The sequence below is a fragment of the Pinus tabuliformis genome, chromosome 1_2 (assembly GCF_031772625.1).
Source record: "Pinus tabuliformis cultivar Carrire ecotype Pingquan chromosome 1_2, CPIR1, whole genome shotgun sequence".
In the NCBI taxonomy this organism is placed as follows: domain Eukaryota; kingdom Viridiplantae; phylum Streptophyta; class Pinopsida; order Pinales; family Pinaceae; genus Pinus; species Pinus tabuliformis.
The window spans coordinates 386,508,772-386,527,933 of record NC_142298.1 but is presented as its reverse complement, the minus strand read 5'-3'; the positions used below and the strand labels follow the sequence as shown (position 1 = coordinate 386,527,933).

The window sequence follows — 19,162 nt, the reverse complement described above, 5'->3', positions numbered from 1 at the left end:
ATCATTTCCGCCTCAATGGAAAAATCCCCTCGGCCATCAAATCCACTTTCATAGCCCTCATTCCCAAATCCGACAAGCCAGCTTCTTTCAATGACTTTCAACCCATCTCTCTGTGCAACTGCCTCTACAAGATCATGGCCAAAATCCTAGCTAATAGACTCAAGCCCATCCTTTCGGCACACATATCCCCTGAACAGTTTGCTTTCCTACAGCATTGCCAGATCCACGAAGCCATTGGAACTGCATAAGAACTCCTACACTCGGTGCAGATTAAGAATCTAAAAGGTATGCTCTTAAAAGTGGACCTCTCCAAAGCTTACGACAGAACAAGCCTGCTCTACATTCACATGCTCCTCACTCATCTGGGCTTCCCTTATATGTACATCAAATGGATTATGAGCTGCATTTCTGATGTGCCTTTCAGTGTCCTCCTCAATGGAACTCCCACTCCTTTCTTCACAGCCGAAAGGGGCCTTAGGCAGGGATGCCCTCTATCACCATTACTTTTCCTGCTTGTCATGGAGGGGCTAAGCAGACTAATAGGGGCAGAACACAGGAGAGGCGGATTTACAGGTATAAAAATAATGGAGAATTTCTCTCTCACCCACCTCCTATTTGTAGACGATGTGCTCATATTCTTAAATGGCAGCATGGCCGACACCACCGCCTTACAGAATGTTTTCGACCTCTTCCAGAAGGCCACAGGCATGATCATAAATGTACACAAATCCACCCTCACAGCTATAGGATGCTCGCAACATGAAGTACATTTCACTCTTCGCCGGTTTCCTTTCTCTACACATCCCATGGAGGAAGGGTTGAAATATCTAGGATTCCGGCTAAAACCCGGGGGATACAAAGTTGCAGATTGGATCTGGCTCATTGTTAAGGTGGAAAAGAGGTTGAATGTGTGGTACAACAGGTACCTTACTCGGGCAGGAAGACTCACCCTCATAAAAGCAGTGCTGGAAGCAACACCGGTATACTGGATGTCTCTGGCCTGGATTCCTAGGGGAATTCTAGCCAGATTGCAAAAGATCTGCAACAGATTCCTATGGAAAGGGAACAAGCAGGGGAATCTCTTCGCATGGGTAAAATGGGACACAATAGCGAGGCCTAAGAAATGGGGAGGCTGGGGTATAAAAAGGTTGGATTATTTTGCCAAAGCATTGGCAGCAAAGCTAGGATGGCAGCTCATCACCTCGCACAACCTCTGGACAAGAGTAGTATATGATAAGTACATCGCCCCGGAAAACACTATCGACTGGATCTGCAGGGAACACAGGGCAAGCGGCAGCAAATCCAATATATGGAAAGCAGTACTAAACTCCCTCCCCCTCATTCGGGAAGGCCTAACATGGCGGATTCATCAGGGGAACGCCGTTCGTGTAGGAGTGGATCCCTGGATCGGATGTGGAAACACCCATCGACTCCCAGCACAGTTGATTCCTCTCCTAAAGAACCAGGGCGTTACTCACATATCCAACATTGCAGATCAGGCAAACTCCACCCTTTTCCAGCAGGCTTGGAAGACAGCACAAGAACTTCACATCCCGGGACACTGGAGGCAAGACTGGGAGGATTTCACGGAAGCTCTCACACAAGCACACATCAGGATAACGGAAGAAGAAGATGAAGTTGTGTGGGCTTTTGCAAAAAATGGGAAATACTCTCCCAAGGAAGGCTACCTAAAGCTCATGCAGCAGGTCTAGCCATAAAACATTCAGAACTGGTGGAAATCACTATGGAAGCTCAAAGCAGCGCCGAGAGCGCGAATGCTAATGTGGACCATCCTTTTCAACAAAATCCCCACGGGCTCAAATTTGATGAGGCGATCTTTTCATGGGCCGTTCTGGTGTCACCTCTGTAGGAACAATGAGGAAGACACCGAACACTTATTTCTGTCTTTCCCTATTGTCAATGAGCAATGGACCCTCATCACCTCATCTTCTCATTCCCTACATCAATGGCAAGGGAGATCCATTATAGAGGCCTGGCAGGACTGGCTAGAGAAGCACAAGGGTAGAGACAGGAACATTCCCCTCCTAATGTGCTGGGCTATCTGGACGGCGAGGAACCGAGCCATTTTTGACTGAAAGGACCCCCTCTGGCCTGCCATCAGAACCCATGTCCTTGCCGATTTCAGCCTCCTCCCCGAAGACCCCCCACCAACTCCTCCCAGAACCATCCGACCTGAGCTCATTGATAAATCATACCCTTGGGCCTACTTTGATGGTTCAGCCCAAGAAGAAGGTTGTGGGGGAGGAGCCATACTCCACCTAAGGGACGACCACTGTTTTAAGATCCAAATGCACCTGGGAAGGGGTACAAATAATTTTGTTGAGCTCTCCATAGCCAAACACCTCATCCACTTTGCCCTTGAGAAAAGTTGCACAAAGCTACAACTGTTTGGGGACTCAAAACTTGTCTGCAATTGGCTCAATAGAACATCTCATTGCTCTGATTTTTCTTTGAGACACATTTTGGATGAGGCTCACAGGCTTTCAGCGACTTTTGATAATTTTGTTTGTCAACACATTTACAGGGAGCGCAACTCAGGGGCAGACCACCTATCAAAGGAGGCAGCGCATAGGCAAGAAGAGGACTGGTTGATACAGGAAGAAGTGGATGGAACTTTCCACCAATACTACCACAGGTCGTGTGTAGATCTGCATCCTCACCGGGAGACTTAACCATACTGTTGTTTACTTTTCCACTCACAGTTTCTTTTTGGCTCAATGGTTTTTCTGGAAAACCGCTGGGTATATCTTCTGTTATCGTAATGGTTTCTACCACAGCTTCATCTCAGAACTCTCCGACAGTCATCTCAACGACTGTTTTTTCTTCAAAATTTCTTTTTTGACCTATGGGTTTTGGTTCTTTTTTGTATGAACCCAGATGGCCTCCCTGCGTGGAGCATATCTCTGCAAAACAGCTATCTTGTTTTTATGTTTATCCTTGGTTTTTTGTAAAATGTCTTTGATATTTTATGAACTCCCTGCGTGGAGGCAGAAGACAATTTTTTTTTAATTTTTGTACATGGCTGCTGCTGTCACAACAACAATTATCTGCTATATCTGGGAGGCTACCAGCCTCATTATGCATATGCCTAGGCATCTACAGAATGTAATTTCTTACGAATTAATAGAAATTATGACTTTTTCCACGGGAAAAAAAAAAATCAAGTAATGAGAGGAATCAAATTTCTCAAGATGTAATTTTTTAATCATATAATTTTATTTCAGGTATTAATTCCTTCATACTAATTGATTAAAAAAAACTACCTCGAAATTTGAGCTTTCTTTATCCATAAATCCATATTTAAGATGCATTTGATTCGTCACATGTTGCCATGTATATATGTACATGAAAAGTCATTTATTTGTCATTTTTTTAGTGTCACAATGTCTCCACCATACTTAATTGAAGAGCACCTCTCTACTTGAAATATTTTACTTAAGGTGCCAATAGTTCTTAGCTCAAGTGGTTGGGATTGTGGCTTGCCACCCCACTCACCCAAGTTCAAGTCTCCGGAGGCATGTTGTAACTTGTATTAATTAGGCTCAAGAAGTAGGTAGTTCTAGGGAGTTTTCACTCTGTATGTTGTCAATATGGGACATCTAGGCTCTTGCTTAGACATTGGATCTTTCCTATTAAAAAAAAGAAGAAGAAATGTTTTACTTAAGGTGAACATTGAAATATTTTATTTATTTGTTTATTTTCTCTGTTATTTCTAGTCGTTTTGCATCTCTGTAGTATATATTAACATGGTTGGATCAGAACATTCATCTAACTCATGATGATGAAGCACACTCATTGGTTCGAAATGCATCGGCCCAAAAAATTGGAATGTGATTTACTGAAAAATTTCCCTTGAAAAATCATAATGAACCACATAAGTTTGCATTCTAAAACATTGAAATAAACTTATTATTATTTTTAAATGTTATGTGTCAACTCCAAGTTGAGTATGCAAAAATTACATGTCTCCCTTATACTCACATGTAGAAAGTACTTATCAATAGAATTTTAACAAAATAATATTTTTCAATTATTTACACCGTAAGTCGTTTCCCTCTGAAATGAACTCCCCCAAATGCCCTTCTGTCCTAATCGTAGTCGTTAGATCTTTTGTTAGACGATTGAACAAAAATCAGCCGTCTAATTTAATAAAAAAATGTTTTAAAATGTTAAAATACCCTTAAAAAAAACTCCGCTCGACATTTGTGCGCTTTTTACGGAGGAGTTACAGGTAGAGTCCATTTGAATTCTGCTCTCCACTCCACATCTGTGCGCTTTTTACGTAGGAGTTCCAGGTAGAGTCCATTTGAATTGGGGATCAATACCCATCTCATAACAAAGAAGACCTTAAACCTTTTGAATCCCTTCAGAGTGAATCCCAATCTACATGAGAATGTTGACCTATCAGGCCATTTTTTGTTCTGCATAGCTTTTGGGCTTTGCCAGCTTCTAGCAGGAAAGCTTTACTTCGGCGTAATTTTGGGCTGGATGACAGTCGCTTCCCTGTTCCTCTATTTTGTGTTCAATATGTTGGCAGGGAGAAATGGTAACTTGGATCTGTACAGATGTCTGAGCTTGGTGGGCTACTGTATGCTGCCAATGGTGATTTTCTCGGCATCTACGCTTTTTATCCCACCTCAAGGACTTGTCATGTTTGTCATGGCGGCATTGACCGTGCTTTGGTGCACAAGAGCTTGCAGCAGTTTATTGATTGTCTTGGCATCTCATGGAAATGAACAACAAGGCTTGGTGGCGTATGCTTGCAGCTTGATTTACATGCTTTTCTCTCTCCTGGTGATTTTCTGAAAGGTATTTGTTTCGGTGGCACAGATATTTTGTAGTAATTGTTTGGAGTGGGAATAGGCGGAGAAAAATTCAACTGCATTTGTGGGCTTTGGAAACAAATCCATTGTCAAGCTTTTGTAATGTTGTACGGAATATTTTCTTAAAAACGAGGCAAGAATTACCTTAATTTTTTAAAATCTTAACAGAATTTCTGTTGTCTTTATGGTAGTCTTTCTGATCCATCGGCTTAATTTAATTTGATTTGTAGGCATTCTTTCTTTTGTTAACATAGATCTGTAATTCTAGACAGAGCAGGGGAGAGTTTTCCTCAACAAACTGCTTGCTAGCATCGGATAGATTTGACGTTAGAACTATATTGCTTATATTTCCTTGTCTCTTGTAATATTTCTATGTATGGTTATGCCGTATGGTATGTAAGTTTCTTGATGCAGCGTGGCAAAACTGCTCTACATGGTAATATTTTGGACTTGTGTGAATGGCACACGGATCTATTGCATTATTTTGCTTTGTCGGGGTGTGTGCTGAAAAGTTGAGTATGTTGTTCATCTGCAATGTTACTAATGGCACTTAGTTTTCATATGTGTTATGTCATGATTGCACATGAAAAGTGAGAAAATTGCTGCAAAAATTTAGTTGCTGGTGGAGTTTAAATGCCACACCTGTTTGTCCTTAGAAAAATAATCAGGGGTTATTTTACAATTATTTCTTTAGTCAACAAACAAGGATTTTATTAATATACAGAAGAAAGCACTTAGTGTTGATTTTCAGTCACAAAATTATGGGGTTTTAGTTTAGATCTTGGATCCCAGTTTTGCAGTTCAGAAATAAAATATTCCCGGGCCATATCCATGTTTGCAGTGGTTCAAAAGACATATAAGGGGAAACCAAAAAAAAGTGTGAATTTTAGATCATCAGCTTCTACCAGATTTATCTATTAAAGTTGCATTTATCAGCTAGGCTTCTCCAAGAAAAAAGTACTAAGATGAACTGGATTACTTAAGCTCAGATTTTCCTAAATATTGCTAACTAATAAGTATCAGAAAATAAAAGTCTGTAACTAGATTCAATCCCAGAGGGAGGAGTCACTGGTGTGGTGTTGCCTTTCCCAGGTTCCAACTTTCCATCTCCATTGAATCCACAACTTGGTGACTCATCCCCAGAGAACAGTTGATCCCCACCTTGGCCAAAATGTACTGTGTCATAATCCTTGTATCTTCTATGACGAGTTCAATGGACTGGGGCATGGTCTACATTCCCTCGTGGGCTGCTTGTTGTGAAACCCCTCCCCTGTAAGAGCAAATTCATGATTCATCTGCATCAACATCAACATTTCTGTTATCATGTCAATCAGTAGTCTTCCCTACACCCCCCTCCTCACCCAATCAGCTTTCCTTTGTGTTCTCATATCTAAGAAGGAGATGTGATGTTATAATTAATGTGCCTTCACCTGTCTTGTTGTTATAGGTGATGTGGCTACCCCTTGTGGATTGTTGTTTACACTGCCACCCGTCCTGCCTTTGCTGTCATTAATTGCTCCATTTGGTACATCTCTTTGAGGCCTGCCTCGTTCTCTACATGATTGGCTGACCTCTCTCACGAACTCTATAATTGTGTGGTAGTGTTTACATTTCTCTATCTTACACCCTGTAGTTTGCAAGTGTTATTCTCCCCAATTGGCCTTGGTGTTGAGGTTATCGAATAACTGTACAAGTTTTATGATACTTCTAATTCTTATATTTGGGAGGTTGATGAATCTTTATTGTCCATGTTTTAAAGCAACCCTGTTAGGGGAAAGTGATTTTGGAAGTTTCTTGAACAAAGAACTGTTCTGTGCAAGTCAAACTCCTTGTGTTGGAACTTATAAATTGAGCAAATTGTTGGAGGAAGCCAAATTAAGGAACCTTAAGGGTTCAATATCTTTAGAGATTGCATCAACAGGGATTTCAATATATTTACTCCAGGGTCAGATACGCTGTGAGATTAAAATCGCCAAGTCCTAGGTTATGTGCTTGTTGAGGTTTAGTATACTGTTTTCTTTGCCCAACCTCCGAGATGTCTTCCTGGATATGTTTTCCCAACTCCACTTATTCATGCCTTGTGCACAAGCTTTTAATTTTTTGCTGCACCAAGAGTAGCGAGGTGCATCTACAGTCCAGTATGATAGAGATGTTGTCACATTTGTCATGTGGGCAATGCTTACATGTTGGCTTCAAAAAAGATATAATATTTATAACAAATAATAGTAAAGACTTAGCCAAATGTATATACAAACAGAAATAAAATCTTTCTCTCCCCCTCTCTCTCTCTCTCTATATAAGCGATTTGATATGTACATCTAATATTAAATGGCTATATAAAGAGATAAAAGAGAGACCCAGATTTACACATAAATAGAAATACTGCAGCTATGATATTTACATAGAAATATTGCGACCCCTTTCTTCATCTGTACCTAGATCCATCTTATGATCCAAAAATTTACATCTCAAAAGATTTGATTCCTCTTGGTACTTAATAGATCCTAAGTTAAGATAGGTCTACACTAATATATGCATTTGTTGTTTTTGTTGCAACCTTATTTCATGATTTAACTTTAAAGACCAGGCAGACCATTTGCCATCATCATCCCTTGTATTTGCCTTGTGTCAGCCTTTGTTGGATAGTTTCCTCATGCAACCTTTCATCATAATCCTTTGGTCTACCTTCCATCTATTTTGAGTTCTTCAAATCTCCTCTTGCTAATTGGTTTTCCATTTTTAGCACTCATTTCAATAAGTAAAAATTTCACTGTAGATTAAACCATCTCTTTGCTGATTTGTTTTCCATTTTAGTGCTCGTTTCAGTAAGTCAAAAAATTCATTGTTTATTGAGATTAAGTGCAAGTTTTTTTTTGTTGTGGAGCCCTTTGAACTTGCAACCATCATGATTGAAAAAAGCATGATCTATTCCATATGGTATGAAGTATTCAATTATGCAGGGGGAACTCTCCTCCAAGTTTTAGGCGTGCTTTGTTGAATTAAGGCTAATTTTGTACTACCCATTATTGCTAGATAATGTCAATTATGTTTTTCTCTGTACAGATGAAGTAAAATAAATTATAGAAATGTGGTTAAAGTAGGCTGTGACCTACATTAAAGTTTGGGGAATGTCAGTTCATTTTTAATGTAGCTAATCCTGACCTAATATTGCAGTGTGAAGCCAAAATTTCCTAGATGGATTGCTAATTCAACCTAACTGAAGTAACCTACCAGTGCAAAATGGCTCCTAGTCTTAGGAGTTAAACATCGAGCAACAAGCTTGACAAAGTTGATGAAATCTTATATAAAAACAAGAAAGATCACTCGATATTGTTGTTTAACTCTTATGCATTTTGGAGTTGTGTTCTTGGTATATCAAATTTGTTTTCAGGTTCACCAATATATATGGAAAATATGTTGTCGCTGTTGAATATGCTAGTTGGCTGTACTACAATATCTATTGGATGCCATAGTTATGAGAGTCAGACATGGTGAGGTCAAAGATTATTACTCGGCTAGAACTTGGTCTTTGACTTGGCAAAAGGCTTGGCTCAAACTTGGCCTTTGACCTGGTGAACTACTTGGCTGAATAAATAATGCATAAAACATTTATCAATGTAAATACAAACAATTAGACACCACATATGTAAGTTTACTGACTTATATCACTGTTCACATGTAATGGTGCAAATAGGAGAAATTACAGCGAGATACATAAACTACAAACTATAAACATAAAATACATTAACAATAATGCTTGAAATGGTCTCCAATGTCCAAAAACGCTTCAAACTATAAAGTAATAAAGACATACTATGTCAGGGGACTTGACCCATGAAAAATATTTATCAATGTAAATACAAACAATTAGACATCACATATGCAAGTTTATTGACTTATATTGCATGTATTGGTGTAAATAGGAAAAATTACATCGAGATACATAAACTATAAACTATGAACATAAAATACATTAACAATAATGTTTGAAATGGTCTCCAAAGTCCAAAAAAGCTTCAAACTTTAAACTAGTAAGGACATACTATGTCACGGGTCATGACTTGTAATTCATCAAGATCATCAACACAAGCTACATCCTTAGGAATGTATCCGTTGTACTTCTCCCTTGAGGGGGTTATCTCAGAAGGTCCAATACTTGATTCATGCACTTCCGGCAATTATGGGACCCCAAGCCCATCCAAATAAAGTTGTCCCCTAGAAAATATGTTGGATGACTCTCCGAGTCTCCACAATCCAATTTGAGGAGTGATCAGTCTCCTCCAAGACTATGGGGTCCACATGAGAAGTATTGTTCAACCAATTGCCCCCTTGAATTGAACATTGTATTGCACAAATTGATTCATCCAACAAATTTTGTTCCAAACTTTTACTCTTCTTTGCGTGAATGCACTCAAACACTGAAAAGTGTTACGTGTTTCGTTGTTGATTTGGATTAAAAACCTTTGCAACTTAGGGCAATGACTTGCAAATTGGTTCCATAAATAAGCTGCCAGAAGACAAAGTTTGAACAAATGACTCAATCTAAGTTCAGATTATAAAGTATAGAAGAGTTAAAATAAATAACTTAAAAAAAAAAATTAAAATGCACATCTTGTTCATTTTTTTCTCGTTACGCCGTAAGGCATTTCCCTCTAAAATGAACTCCCCCAAATGCCCTTATATCCTAATCGTAGCCGTTAGATCTTTTGTTAGATGATTGAACAAAAATCAGTCGTCTAATTTAATACAAAAATGTGAGAAAGTTGTCCTCTGGCATAATTCAATGCCCTTTCCGATTTGCTAACCTCTAATTCCTCTAAGTTTAATATGGGTTTTTAATGGATTTGATATTTGTAGAGGGTACTCAACTCCTTCTAAGCTCAACTTTATCTGCCACAAATTCTATCGAGGATGAGCGCCCCAACCAACAACTGAGTTCCAGGTTCTGCTGCTTTCAAGTTATTGAATCTTGGTCCATCTCATGCAGGGTTCTGCTTGTAGGTTTTTCGCTGGGTTACATTAAGTTGTTTTTATTGTTGGACAAGGCATGTTGATCAGGTGAGCAATTCATCCACCTTCTTTGTACAATTTGAGTGGACTTGAACGCCCATTTTAAGGTTCTATGTACAATTTGAGTGACCTTGAACACCCATTTTAAGGAAGCTTTCTGCATTTAGAATACTTCCGTTTATTGAAAACTAAATAAAAGGTCGCATTTTATCGATATTAAACGTCAGATAGAGTTCCACATAAAGTAAAGCCGTGTGTTGTAGATATTAGGTTTTAGGATTAGTCGCTTCCAATTATGGCAATCGATGTAGCAAAGGATCTAATTTCTAGCACTGTTGGGGGAACAACACAACTGATATCTGGGCATCCCTTTGACACAATTGAGGTGAAGCCCTAGAGTCAACCATTGCTTCTTCCTGGCCAACATCTTCGCTATGTCGGTGCAATGGATGTTGTCAAGCATAACATTGCCAAAGAAGGCCTCACAGGGATATACAAAGGAATGGGAGCCCCTTTTTCCACTGTCGTAGCTTGCAATGCAGTTGTGTTTAGTGCAAGAGGTCAAATGGAAGCCCTATTTAGGGTTGAGCCTGGTTTGCCACTGTAGGGAAGTAGGTGGTGTGTGGAGAAGGGGCAGGGATTTCTTATCTTTCTTGACTTGCCCAACTAAGCTTATCAGATGTAGATTGCAAGCTCAGAGTGCTTTGGATACTGCTTCAGTTGCAACTTTAGGGGTAACAAGAGTGACAACTTCTATTAAACACAATGGCCTAGTTGATGTAGCTAAGCATGTCTTAAGATCCGAAGGAGCCAGAGAATTGTTTAAGGGCTTTATCCTACTTTATTAAGGGATGTATCTGTAAATGGCATTGCATATGGCGTGTATAAGGCTCTGAAGCCGTTCATGGCACGACGGCATGATGCATCTCAATTGGGCATGGGTACCCTGCTTGTTTCTGGTGGGATTTCTGGCGCTTCTAGCTGGACACTTGTATATCCAACTGATGCTTTGAAGAGTTGAAGAGTGTCATTCAGATTGATGAATTTCACCATCCAAAGTATGTTGGTACAATTAATGTCGTCAAGAAAATTGCTGCTTTAGAAGGGCTTAAAGGCTTGTCTAAAAGGCTTGGTCAAAGCCATGGCCAGAAGTGTTCCTGCCAATGTCGCCTGCTTCCTTGCTTATGAGATTACCAGGTTGAGCTTGGGATGATGGGAACTTCAAATCAACTTGTGTCTAGTTACAGGAGTTCAAAAGAAACAAAGCAAATTGGGGAATGGCATGTTCGTTATTTGAAAGTTGTTTAGGGCTCGTTTTTTATTCTCCATTCTTGGTTTGGGTGAGCTCTGTCGTCTTTGATTTTATTTTGCGGCGTAAATTTCTAACGGGTTTCCATCTTCCTCTCTCATCAGCAAGGATAATTTTAGGGGTGAATGTTCGCCCTTTGGCGAAATTAAGGGGTTTTAAATTTTTAGTGGGCGAATATTTTGTATCATAGTACATTTTTACAAATCACCTCAAATAGCCCACCTTATTTTAAGGGAGAGGGTAAAAAAGGTAAATTTAGCCCTTGAAATTAGGAGTTACAACCTTCCATTCGCCCATTTTCAAGAATAGGTTTTATTTAAGTGAATCCATTCGCCCATTTTCAAGAATAGGTTTTATTTAAGTGAATCCTATGGGCCAAAGGCCCAAATACCATATTTATAAAAGAGGTATGGTAAATTAATAAAAATATAAATAAATGAGAGGTATGGTAAATAAATAAAACATTTTTTATATTTACTCCATAAGTCACCTTATATACATGCAAGGGTGTAAACAAATAAAAATATAAGTAAAGTGGAGGTAGGGTAAATAACTAAAACGTCTTTTTATACTTACTCAAAAGGTATGGTAAATAAATAAAAATATAAATAAACTAGACATATGGTAAATAAATAAACCTCTTTTTATATTTAGTCCATAACCCTCGTTCTATTTATGAAGGCTCAAGAAAGAGATTTTATTTAAGTGAATCCTATGGGCCAAATACCATATTTGTAAAAGAGGTATGGTAAATTAATAAAAATATAAATAAACGAGAGGTATGGTAAACAAATAAAACATTTTTTTATATTTACTCCATAAATCACCTTATATTTAAGGAGATTCAAAAAATTGCGGTATATTTAGGTGAAACCTATGGGAAAAATACCATGGACTAGATTGTTATTAATACCATGCAAAAAAACATTATTATTAATAAAAATAAAAATGGCACATTGTATTGACCCATGGTATTCACCAAAATGGCACATGGTATTGACCCATGGTATTCACCTGGAATGCAACCTATTTAAATGGGGGAGTTAAACCAGCATAGATCCATCTTTACTCTGGATCTACTAACCCCCGAGAGGTGCCAAATATCGTGATATGCAAACTAGCATAGAGTGAAAAATATTTGATCCCTCTCGGGGCTTGGTTAAAATAAAAAATAAAATAAAAATCAACTATTAATTTTATTAATTTTTATAAATTACTAATAGTAATTTTTAAGCTCCAGGTTTATGATAACCTATGGTATTGACCCATGGTAATACCATGGTATTCATGTGAGCATAGACTATTTAAAGGGGAAATTCTATCATCTTAGATCCATCTTAATTCTGGGTCTACCACGTGCTCGGAGGGATAAATAGATTTCATCCCCCTAAGAGTGGTAGATGTGGAGTTAAGATGGATATAGGTTGGTTTTTATGATAATGAAGATATTAAATAGACTTAGGAAATTATATTGTAAAAACATCTTAAGGTGAATGGTTAAAGCATAGACATTGGACAAGTATATTTTTATACTTCTGTTTTAAACTGAAACAAATCCAGAGTTAAAAGGAATGGATTGATTGCACTAGTCATCCTTCTATAACTTTCCAACATATGCTAGAGTAAACAGATTGTAATTTGGGTAATTTTTCTAACTGCAAATAGGAACATACTTGTGTATTGGCACGGTGGTCTTGGTTATATATATAGTATTAGGTTTTTTCTCATGCTTTCTGTGAATGACACGGGAGAATTTTATCCTACACCCACTAGGTTATCCATATGTAATTTCGGTAATTTTGATTTCAAAATATATTTTAAAGAAATGAAATGATTTCATTTGTGTATTCAATGAACACAAGATTTTATAATTGAGTAAAATATTCGCCATGCCTGGTGAGAGATTCGCCAAAAAATTATATATACATATTATATTATTGATAAAATCACCTTCCATTTTTCCTATATACCATGGAGATTCGCCCATTTATTAAATATATAAATTTAGGGGGGGTTCTTAAAATTTTCCCTGCTCATCAGGCATAATAGCTAGACGTTCAATGTTCTCTTTGGTACCTCTGAACAATTTACAGTCGTACCTCTATTCGGTTTATACACGATTGAATCGAAAAGAAAAAGCATGAGGGGCCTTCTTCTCAGAAGCGAGGAATTCTGAGAGTGAAGTGCATCTGGTTAATCAAGTATGTATCCATAAGATCACTGGCTTTTCTCTTTGAATTAGTATAATCTATTATATATTTGCAAGTTCATTTTCCCAGGTGGTTAGATATAGTAGCTTGTAATTGGACAATTTAATAGAAAATGCAAACACATGCGACATCATTTCTTCTTTACAAGTTAGAATAGTTCACTTTCCCACGAAGCTACAACTTAGAATAGTTCACTTTCCTGTGTGGCTACAAGTTAGAATAGATCACTTTACCGTTTGGCTAGATATTATAGCTTGTAATTGGACAATTTAATGGAAAATGCAAATGCATACACTATCATTTCTTTACAAGTTATGTACTCTAATACTGGGATGTCAAAATTGTAATGCAATCATTTCTTGTCAGGTTATTCATGGGACGGGTGTTGAAATCTGTATGCTCGCTGAAATCTTGAGGAGGTCTGGGAGACTGATTGGCATTGATATTGTTAAGCATCGTCTAGAAGCATGTCACACTATGTTACAAAAGACTGTTGTCGACTTTTTGTCATTGATGGGACTTCATTTTTTCTTTTACGTTAAAGAAAACGTACGGGGCTATTAGGCAACAGTTAACATGAAATTACTGGAAAATAAATTCATTCTACCCAAGAGACAGTAATTAATGGATCAAATGCAACAAATCTTCAGGTTATCTCCTGTGGCGAGTTTGGTTCACCTCAAGATGAGTCAATTGATATTATCGTGAATGGGCATCGAAAAGGACATGGAGAGAGACTCCATGATTCAAGAAAGGAAAAATCCTTAAATAAATTCAAATAAAAGTTTGGAACACAAGGAACCAAAGTTAATATTCTATGGTAAATGCTCTAGAATTTTTGTCCTTGGAATATCAATTGTATTTCAAACTCGAGATGGATCAAGGCTTTAAAGGCATGACATGATAAGGTTCATGTGGATGCATTCTACAATGCAAATGAGACTACTTTTGAAGGAATTTTCCTTACCATTGAAGACAGAAATACACATGATAGTGATTTTCATATTGTGGAAATTTAATCAGGGGTTCCAAGACATCCTTCCACTGGAAAAATATCGTTTGATATTTCACAACATCCAAGACTAGTCGAGCTTTTTCTAAATAGTCCAAAAATTGCTTCAGATGTGTTACATGAGATATCATGGGAAAAGCTTGGTTGTTACATTTCAGAAACAACAATTGGATCAATGGATCAATTTATCTCTGGAGATATTGACCAAAACAAATTTGTGCATGAGTTCAAGCTAGCTTTCGTGGAGGATTAAGAGAAATGATGAAGTTGCAACCATTCATATTCAAACTTCACCATAAATTGGATGTTTTGATAAATACATTTCTAAGAAAATATCTTCCAGGGGATGACAAGAAAGAAGATTCTAGGGCCACTAAATTAGGTCACATGCACTCATCATTTCAATTTTTTTCTTTCCAGTGATTCTTAATCCTCTTCACTCAATATTACCAGTAGTCTCCACAAGAACACAAGCCGAGAGATAAATGTGGCCTATATGACTACTGATAAATCTGTTTTGCTGAAACCACACCTAGAATCCAACACCCCATTAGTGCAATGTGTTGTTTATTGAATTTATAGGGTTGATTTGTGAACTACATTGTTGATTCATAGGTTTTAGAGCTGTTGAGTGCATCTTTTTTTTTTCAATAAGAAAAAACCCACATATTTTCATTATCAGAAATTAGTCACATATTCAATATTTTTTATGTCATCCCCATACATCTTTGATCCCTTTATTATTCCCCTCAAAATTATATCTTATTTCATCATTACATATAAATAATATATAAATTGAAAAGATCTACCTTTCCATCTTTATCGATCTTCCTAATCTATCTTACCTTGGTTGATCCTATTTAAAATATCTAAAAGTTTTCTTCACAAAAAGAGAAAATAATCTTTTTAAGTATCAACAATATCAAACAGTAGTTTATAGAAATTGTCTACGAAGATCCTTTAGATTTTTATACTTCTGATCTTTGAAATGTTTCATTATCAAAAGCAGAGTAATTAATCATACCCAATAATCCACAACGTCCATCCTTAGATAGGAGATTTTCCACACACTTTTTCTCCTTGTATATGAGTGAGAAGGATAATCTCTAAAAAGTCTTGATTAATGTTCTAATCCATTCCATCCAATGAGTAAGTTATGGAAAAAAGAAATTAGTCAGCAAAATGAACATGTTAACATTGCTTTGCAAAACAATTATGCAGGGCTTGTGTCTGATTCTCTACAAAGTGTCTCTACAGATGCATGAACACCATTTCCTACAAACAAGTTGAGTATAAGAAGAAAATATACGAGTGAAAAAAGAATAGACCAAGGTGCAATTGATCTAAAACATGACAAAAGTGTTGGAAATATCTGTGAGATTTTGGAAGAATTATTTGACATAACAAAGATTACCAGTGAAGAGGATGGTGAAGAAGTGGGTAAATGGGTTCCCTTTTCCAGCATGAGACATCTTTCCAAAGAGCTTATGGCAGAAGAATAAAAAACACTCTACATCTTGTTCCAGTTGGACATATTGTTGAACTATGGGATATAATCAATTGCAACATATTACACACTATCAACAAGGTTGTTTTTCAAAATGACCTGAAATGGAAGCATCTTGAAACTGTAATTAAGTCATGCATCCCACGCCTTCAGTCACTTATCAACAAAACAATTGTTGAAATCATACCAGAATCAAGTCACCTCAGAAAGCTGATTGTTATATATGTTGGAAGACAACTAGAGATTTGTCAGCCTTTCGACTAGATATTCAAAGCCCACCCCAATGGAGTGCGCCTAGGTGGGGAGTACACTGTCTTTGTTGGATTAGAAGAGCATATACGTCTCGTTGCAATTTTCAAATTTAAAGAGGAGGAAATTGATCTCCTACGCACATTCTTTCCCACATGTGAGGACAAATTCTTTAGTTATCCATGAGAACCTAATTGTTTAGACATTGAGATATATGCAATACTATAGAGTTCCATTGTTTTTCCTAAGATACCCCTTCGGAGAGTCGATGGCTCAATTGCAGTTTTACAATTATTGGAAACACCATTTGTGAATTTGATCAATTATGCATCATTGGTTTCTACATATGTTGTAAGGCATAGGTGTGTTGCTTCGGAATTCTAAGCTTTTTTTTCTGGACTCCACCATGTTCAAGGCCCTGTTGGAGTGATCAATGCATCAAAATATTGTTACCTAGAAGGATTTGATGCAATCAACAATGTTGATGTTGGGAAATGATTTGGAATACCTCTTTGAGGGACACATTGTCACGCTTTTGTCAGGTTATTCATGGGACCTGATGAAATCACAGATAGGGAACTTCCTAGATTTGATGGCACGGGTGTTGAAATCTGTATGCTCGCTGAAATTTTGAGGAGGTCTGGGACACTGATTGGCATTGATATTGTTAAGCATCGTCTAGCAGCATGTCACACTATGTTACAAAAGACTGTTGTTGACCTTTTGTCATTGACGGGACTTCATTTTTATTTTACTTTAAAGAAAACGTACGGGGCTATTAGGCAGCAGTTAACATGAAATTACTGGAAAATATCTTCTTTCTACCCAAGAGACAGTAATTAATGGATCAAATGCAACAAATCTTCAGGCTATCTCCTGTGGCGAGTTTGGTTCACCTCAAGATGAGTCAATTGATATTATCGTGAATGGCATCCAAAAGGACATGGAGAGAGACTCCATGATTCAAGAAAGGAAAAATCCTTAAATAAATTCAAATAAAAGTTTGGAACACAAGGAACCAAAGTTAATATTCTATGGTAAATGCTCTGGAATTTTTGTCCTTGGAATATCAATTGTATTTCAGACTGGAGATGGATCAATGCTTTAAAGGCATGATATGATAAGGTTCGTGTGGATGCATTCTACAATGCGACTGAGACTACTTATGAAGGAATTTTCCTTACCATTGAAGACAAAAATACACATGATAGTGATTTTCATATTGTGGCAATGTAATCAGGGGTTCCAGGACATCCTTCCACTGGAAAAATATCGTTTGATATTTCACAGCATCCAAGACTAGTCGAGCTTTTTCTAAATAGTCCAGAAATTGCTTCAGATTTGTTACATGAGATATCAGGGGAAAAGCTTGGTTGTTACATTTTAGAAACAACAATTGGATCAATGGATCAATTTATCTATGGAGATATTGACCAAAACAAATTTGTGCATGAGTTCAAGCTAGCTTTTGTGGAGGATCAAGAGAAATGATGAAGTTGCAACCATTCATATTCAAACTTCACCATAAATTGGATGTTTTGATAAATACATTTCTAAGAAAATATCTTCCAGGGGATGACGAGAAAGAAGATTCTAGGGCCACTAAATTAGGTCACTTGCACTCATCATTTCAATTATTTTCTTTCCAGTTAACTGTTGTAGGTAAAGAATGCTTGAAAATGGGGAAAACACAAAACCACAAGATATTGCATATACTAGTGGTATAGGTTTATAGGACTTTCTCAGTATCCATTCTCAAAATCACCTGATAAGGATAACTTAGAAATGTCACCATTTTTCCAGGACAACTATCATGGAAAATATCCAAAAGGAAATAGTGATTCATGTCACAGTATATCCCTGACAGTTAAATTGAAATATTTGAACAAGATTTCAAAGCTTGATAGTGAACACATTTTGGAAAAGATGGCTTTGCTCTCTTAGGCTATCGGCTCAAAGCGGCCATCACATGTTACAGAATATTTTTTATTGGTGGATCTTTGGCTTCAAGGTCTATAACTACATTACAGTTTCTGGATGTCACTCATGTTCTATGCTTTTGTGCTAATCAATTTAGTCAATCAGAAGCACAATATCGAGACCTTTTTGAGTATAAAAAAATTGAGATGTATAATGTTGATGATGCAAATATTAGCTATATTTTTCAAGATGCATCTAATTTCATAGAGAAGGTTGAAAAAATGGGGGATTTGATTGTTGATTCCATATGGCAGTGGGTGAAAAATAGATTGATTTTCCTAGAGTTGATCGACATTTTCCAATTGGGAAATTTCTTCCACGAAGAAACAACAATTTTGATATTGCCTTGTTTTTCCTTATCATCCGACATATAGGAAGAGGCCCTTGTACACTGAATATGGTGAGCGTGCTTGATCCTTTGAATTCAAGGAACTATAGATCTCACATGTGTGATAGGTTTTAATATGATAACAAATTCCTAGTTTGTAATTATATCAGGCTTGGATTGTCAGTAAGTGAAATCATATTAGTGTTGTAGATGGTTTTTTTGTGGGCCTGCAGCCCTTCATAATGATCTTTAGTGGAAATCTCTATTTCAGGGGAGCCAATTTTGGGGTCTATAGCTACATTGCTTTTTAATTGGTGAAGACTGCATTCTGTTTAGCAAAGCATTTGTGACTGCTTGTGTCAATTTCATAGAGTTTGATCTGTATGGAAATAGACACAATTTGTATTGTCCAAACATCTTCATTCTATTGTTTTGAATACACTTCGTCAAACTGCTAACAGTTTTAAGGTGAACAAAAATCAAAGCACTCCAGGTTGCTTAGTATGCCTAGCATAGTGGTTTTCTTTGTTTACATGTATTTCCATGATTTGGCAGACATTTATGTTGCACTGGTTGTGAGTTGTTAATGGTTTCAGATGTGGATTAGGATTAAATAGCTCTTCGAGGAAATGTAATGGTATGCTGGATTGCATTTGAAATATTTGTCTGGTGAGGCTTACTTTGATGTTGAATTTGTGTATCTTTGGATCTCA

At 37.2% G+C, this 19,162-nt stretch overlaps 1 protein-coding gene and 1 pseudogene across 1 annotated transcript; both read left to right on the top strand.

Annotated features, from left to right (window-relative positions):
* The first annotated feature begins 287 nt into the window (after positions 1–287).
* LOC149205990 (uncharacterized) lies at positions 288–4,827 on the top strand. The gene is made up of 2 exons (XM_089397559.1): positions 288–1,706; positions 4,321–4,827. The coding sequence occupies exons 1-2, from the start codon at positions 288–290 to the stop codon at positions 4,825–4,827; spliced, it is 1,926 nt and encodes a 641-aa protein (XP_089253685.1).
* Positions 4,828–10,149: 5,322 nt separating this feature from the next.
* LOC149205989 (mitochondrial carnitine/acylcarnitine carrier-like protein pseudogene) lies at positions 10,150–11,067 on the top strand (annotated as a pseudogene).
* The last annotated feature ends 8,095 nt before the right edge of the window (positions 11,068–19,162 follow it).

What these genes read in the sequence shown, in the direction of transcription:
- LOC149205990 (XM_089397559.1), top strand. Translation starts at nt 288, where the DNA reads ATGCTCTTAAAAGTGGACCTCTCCAAAGCTTACGACAGAACAAGCCTG. An exon ending in ACCTAAAGCTCATGCAGCAG is followed by an intron (nt 1,707 to 4,320) that starts GTCTAGCCATAA and finishes AGTTCCAGGTAG; the next exon opens with AGTCCATTTGAATTGGGGAT.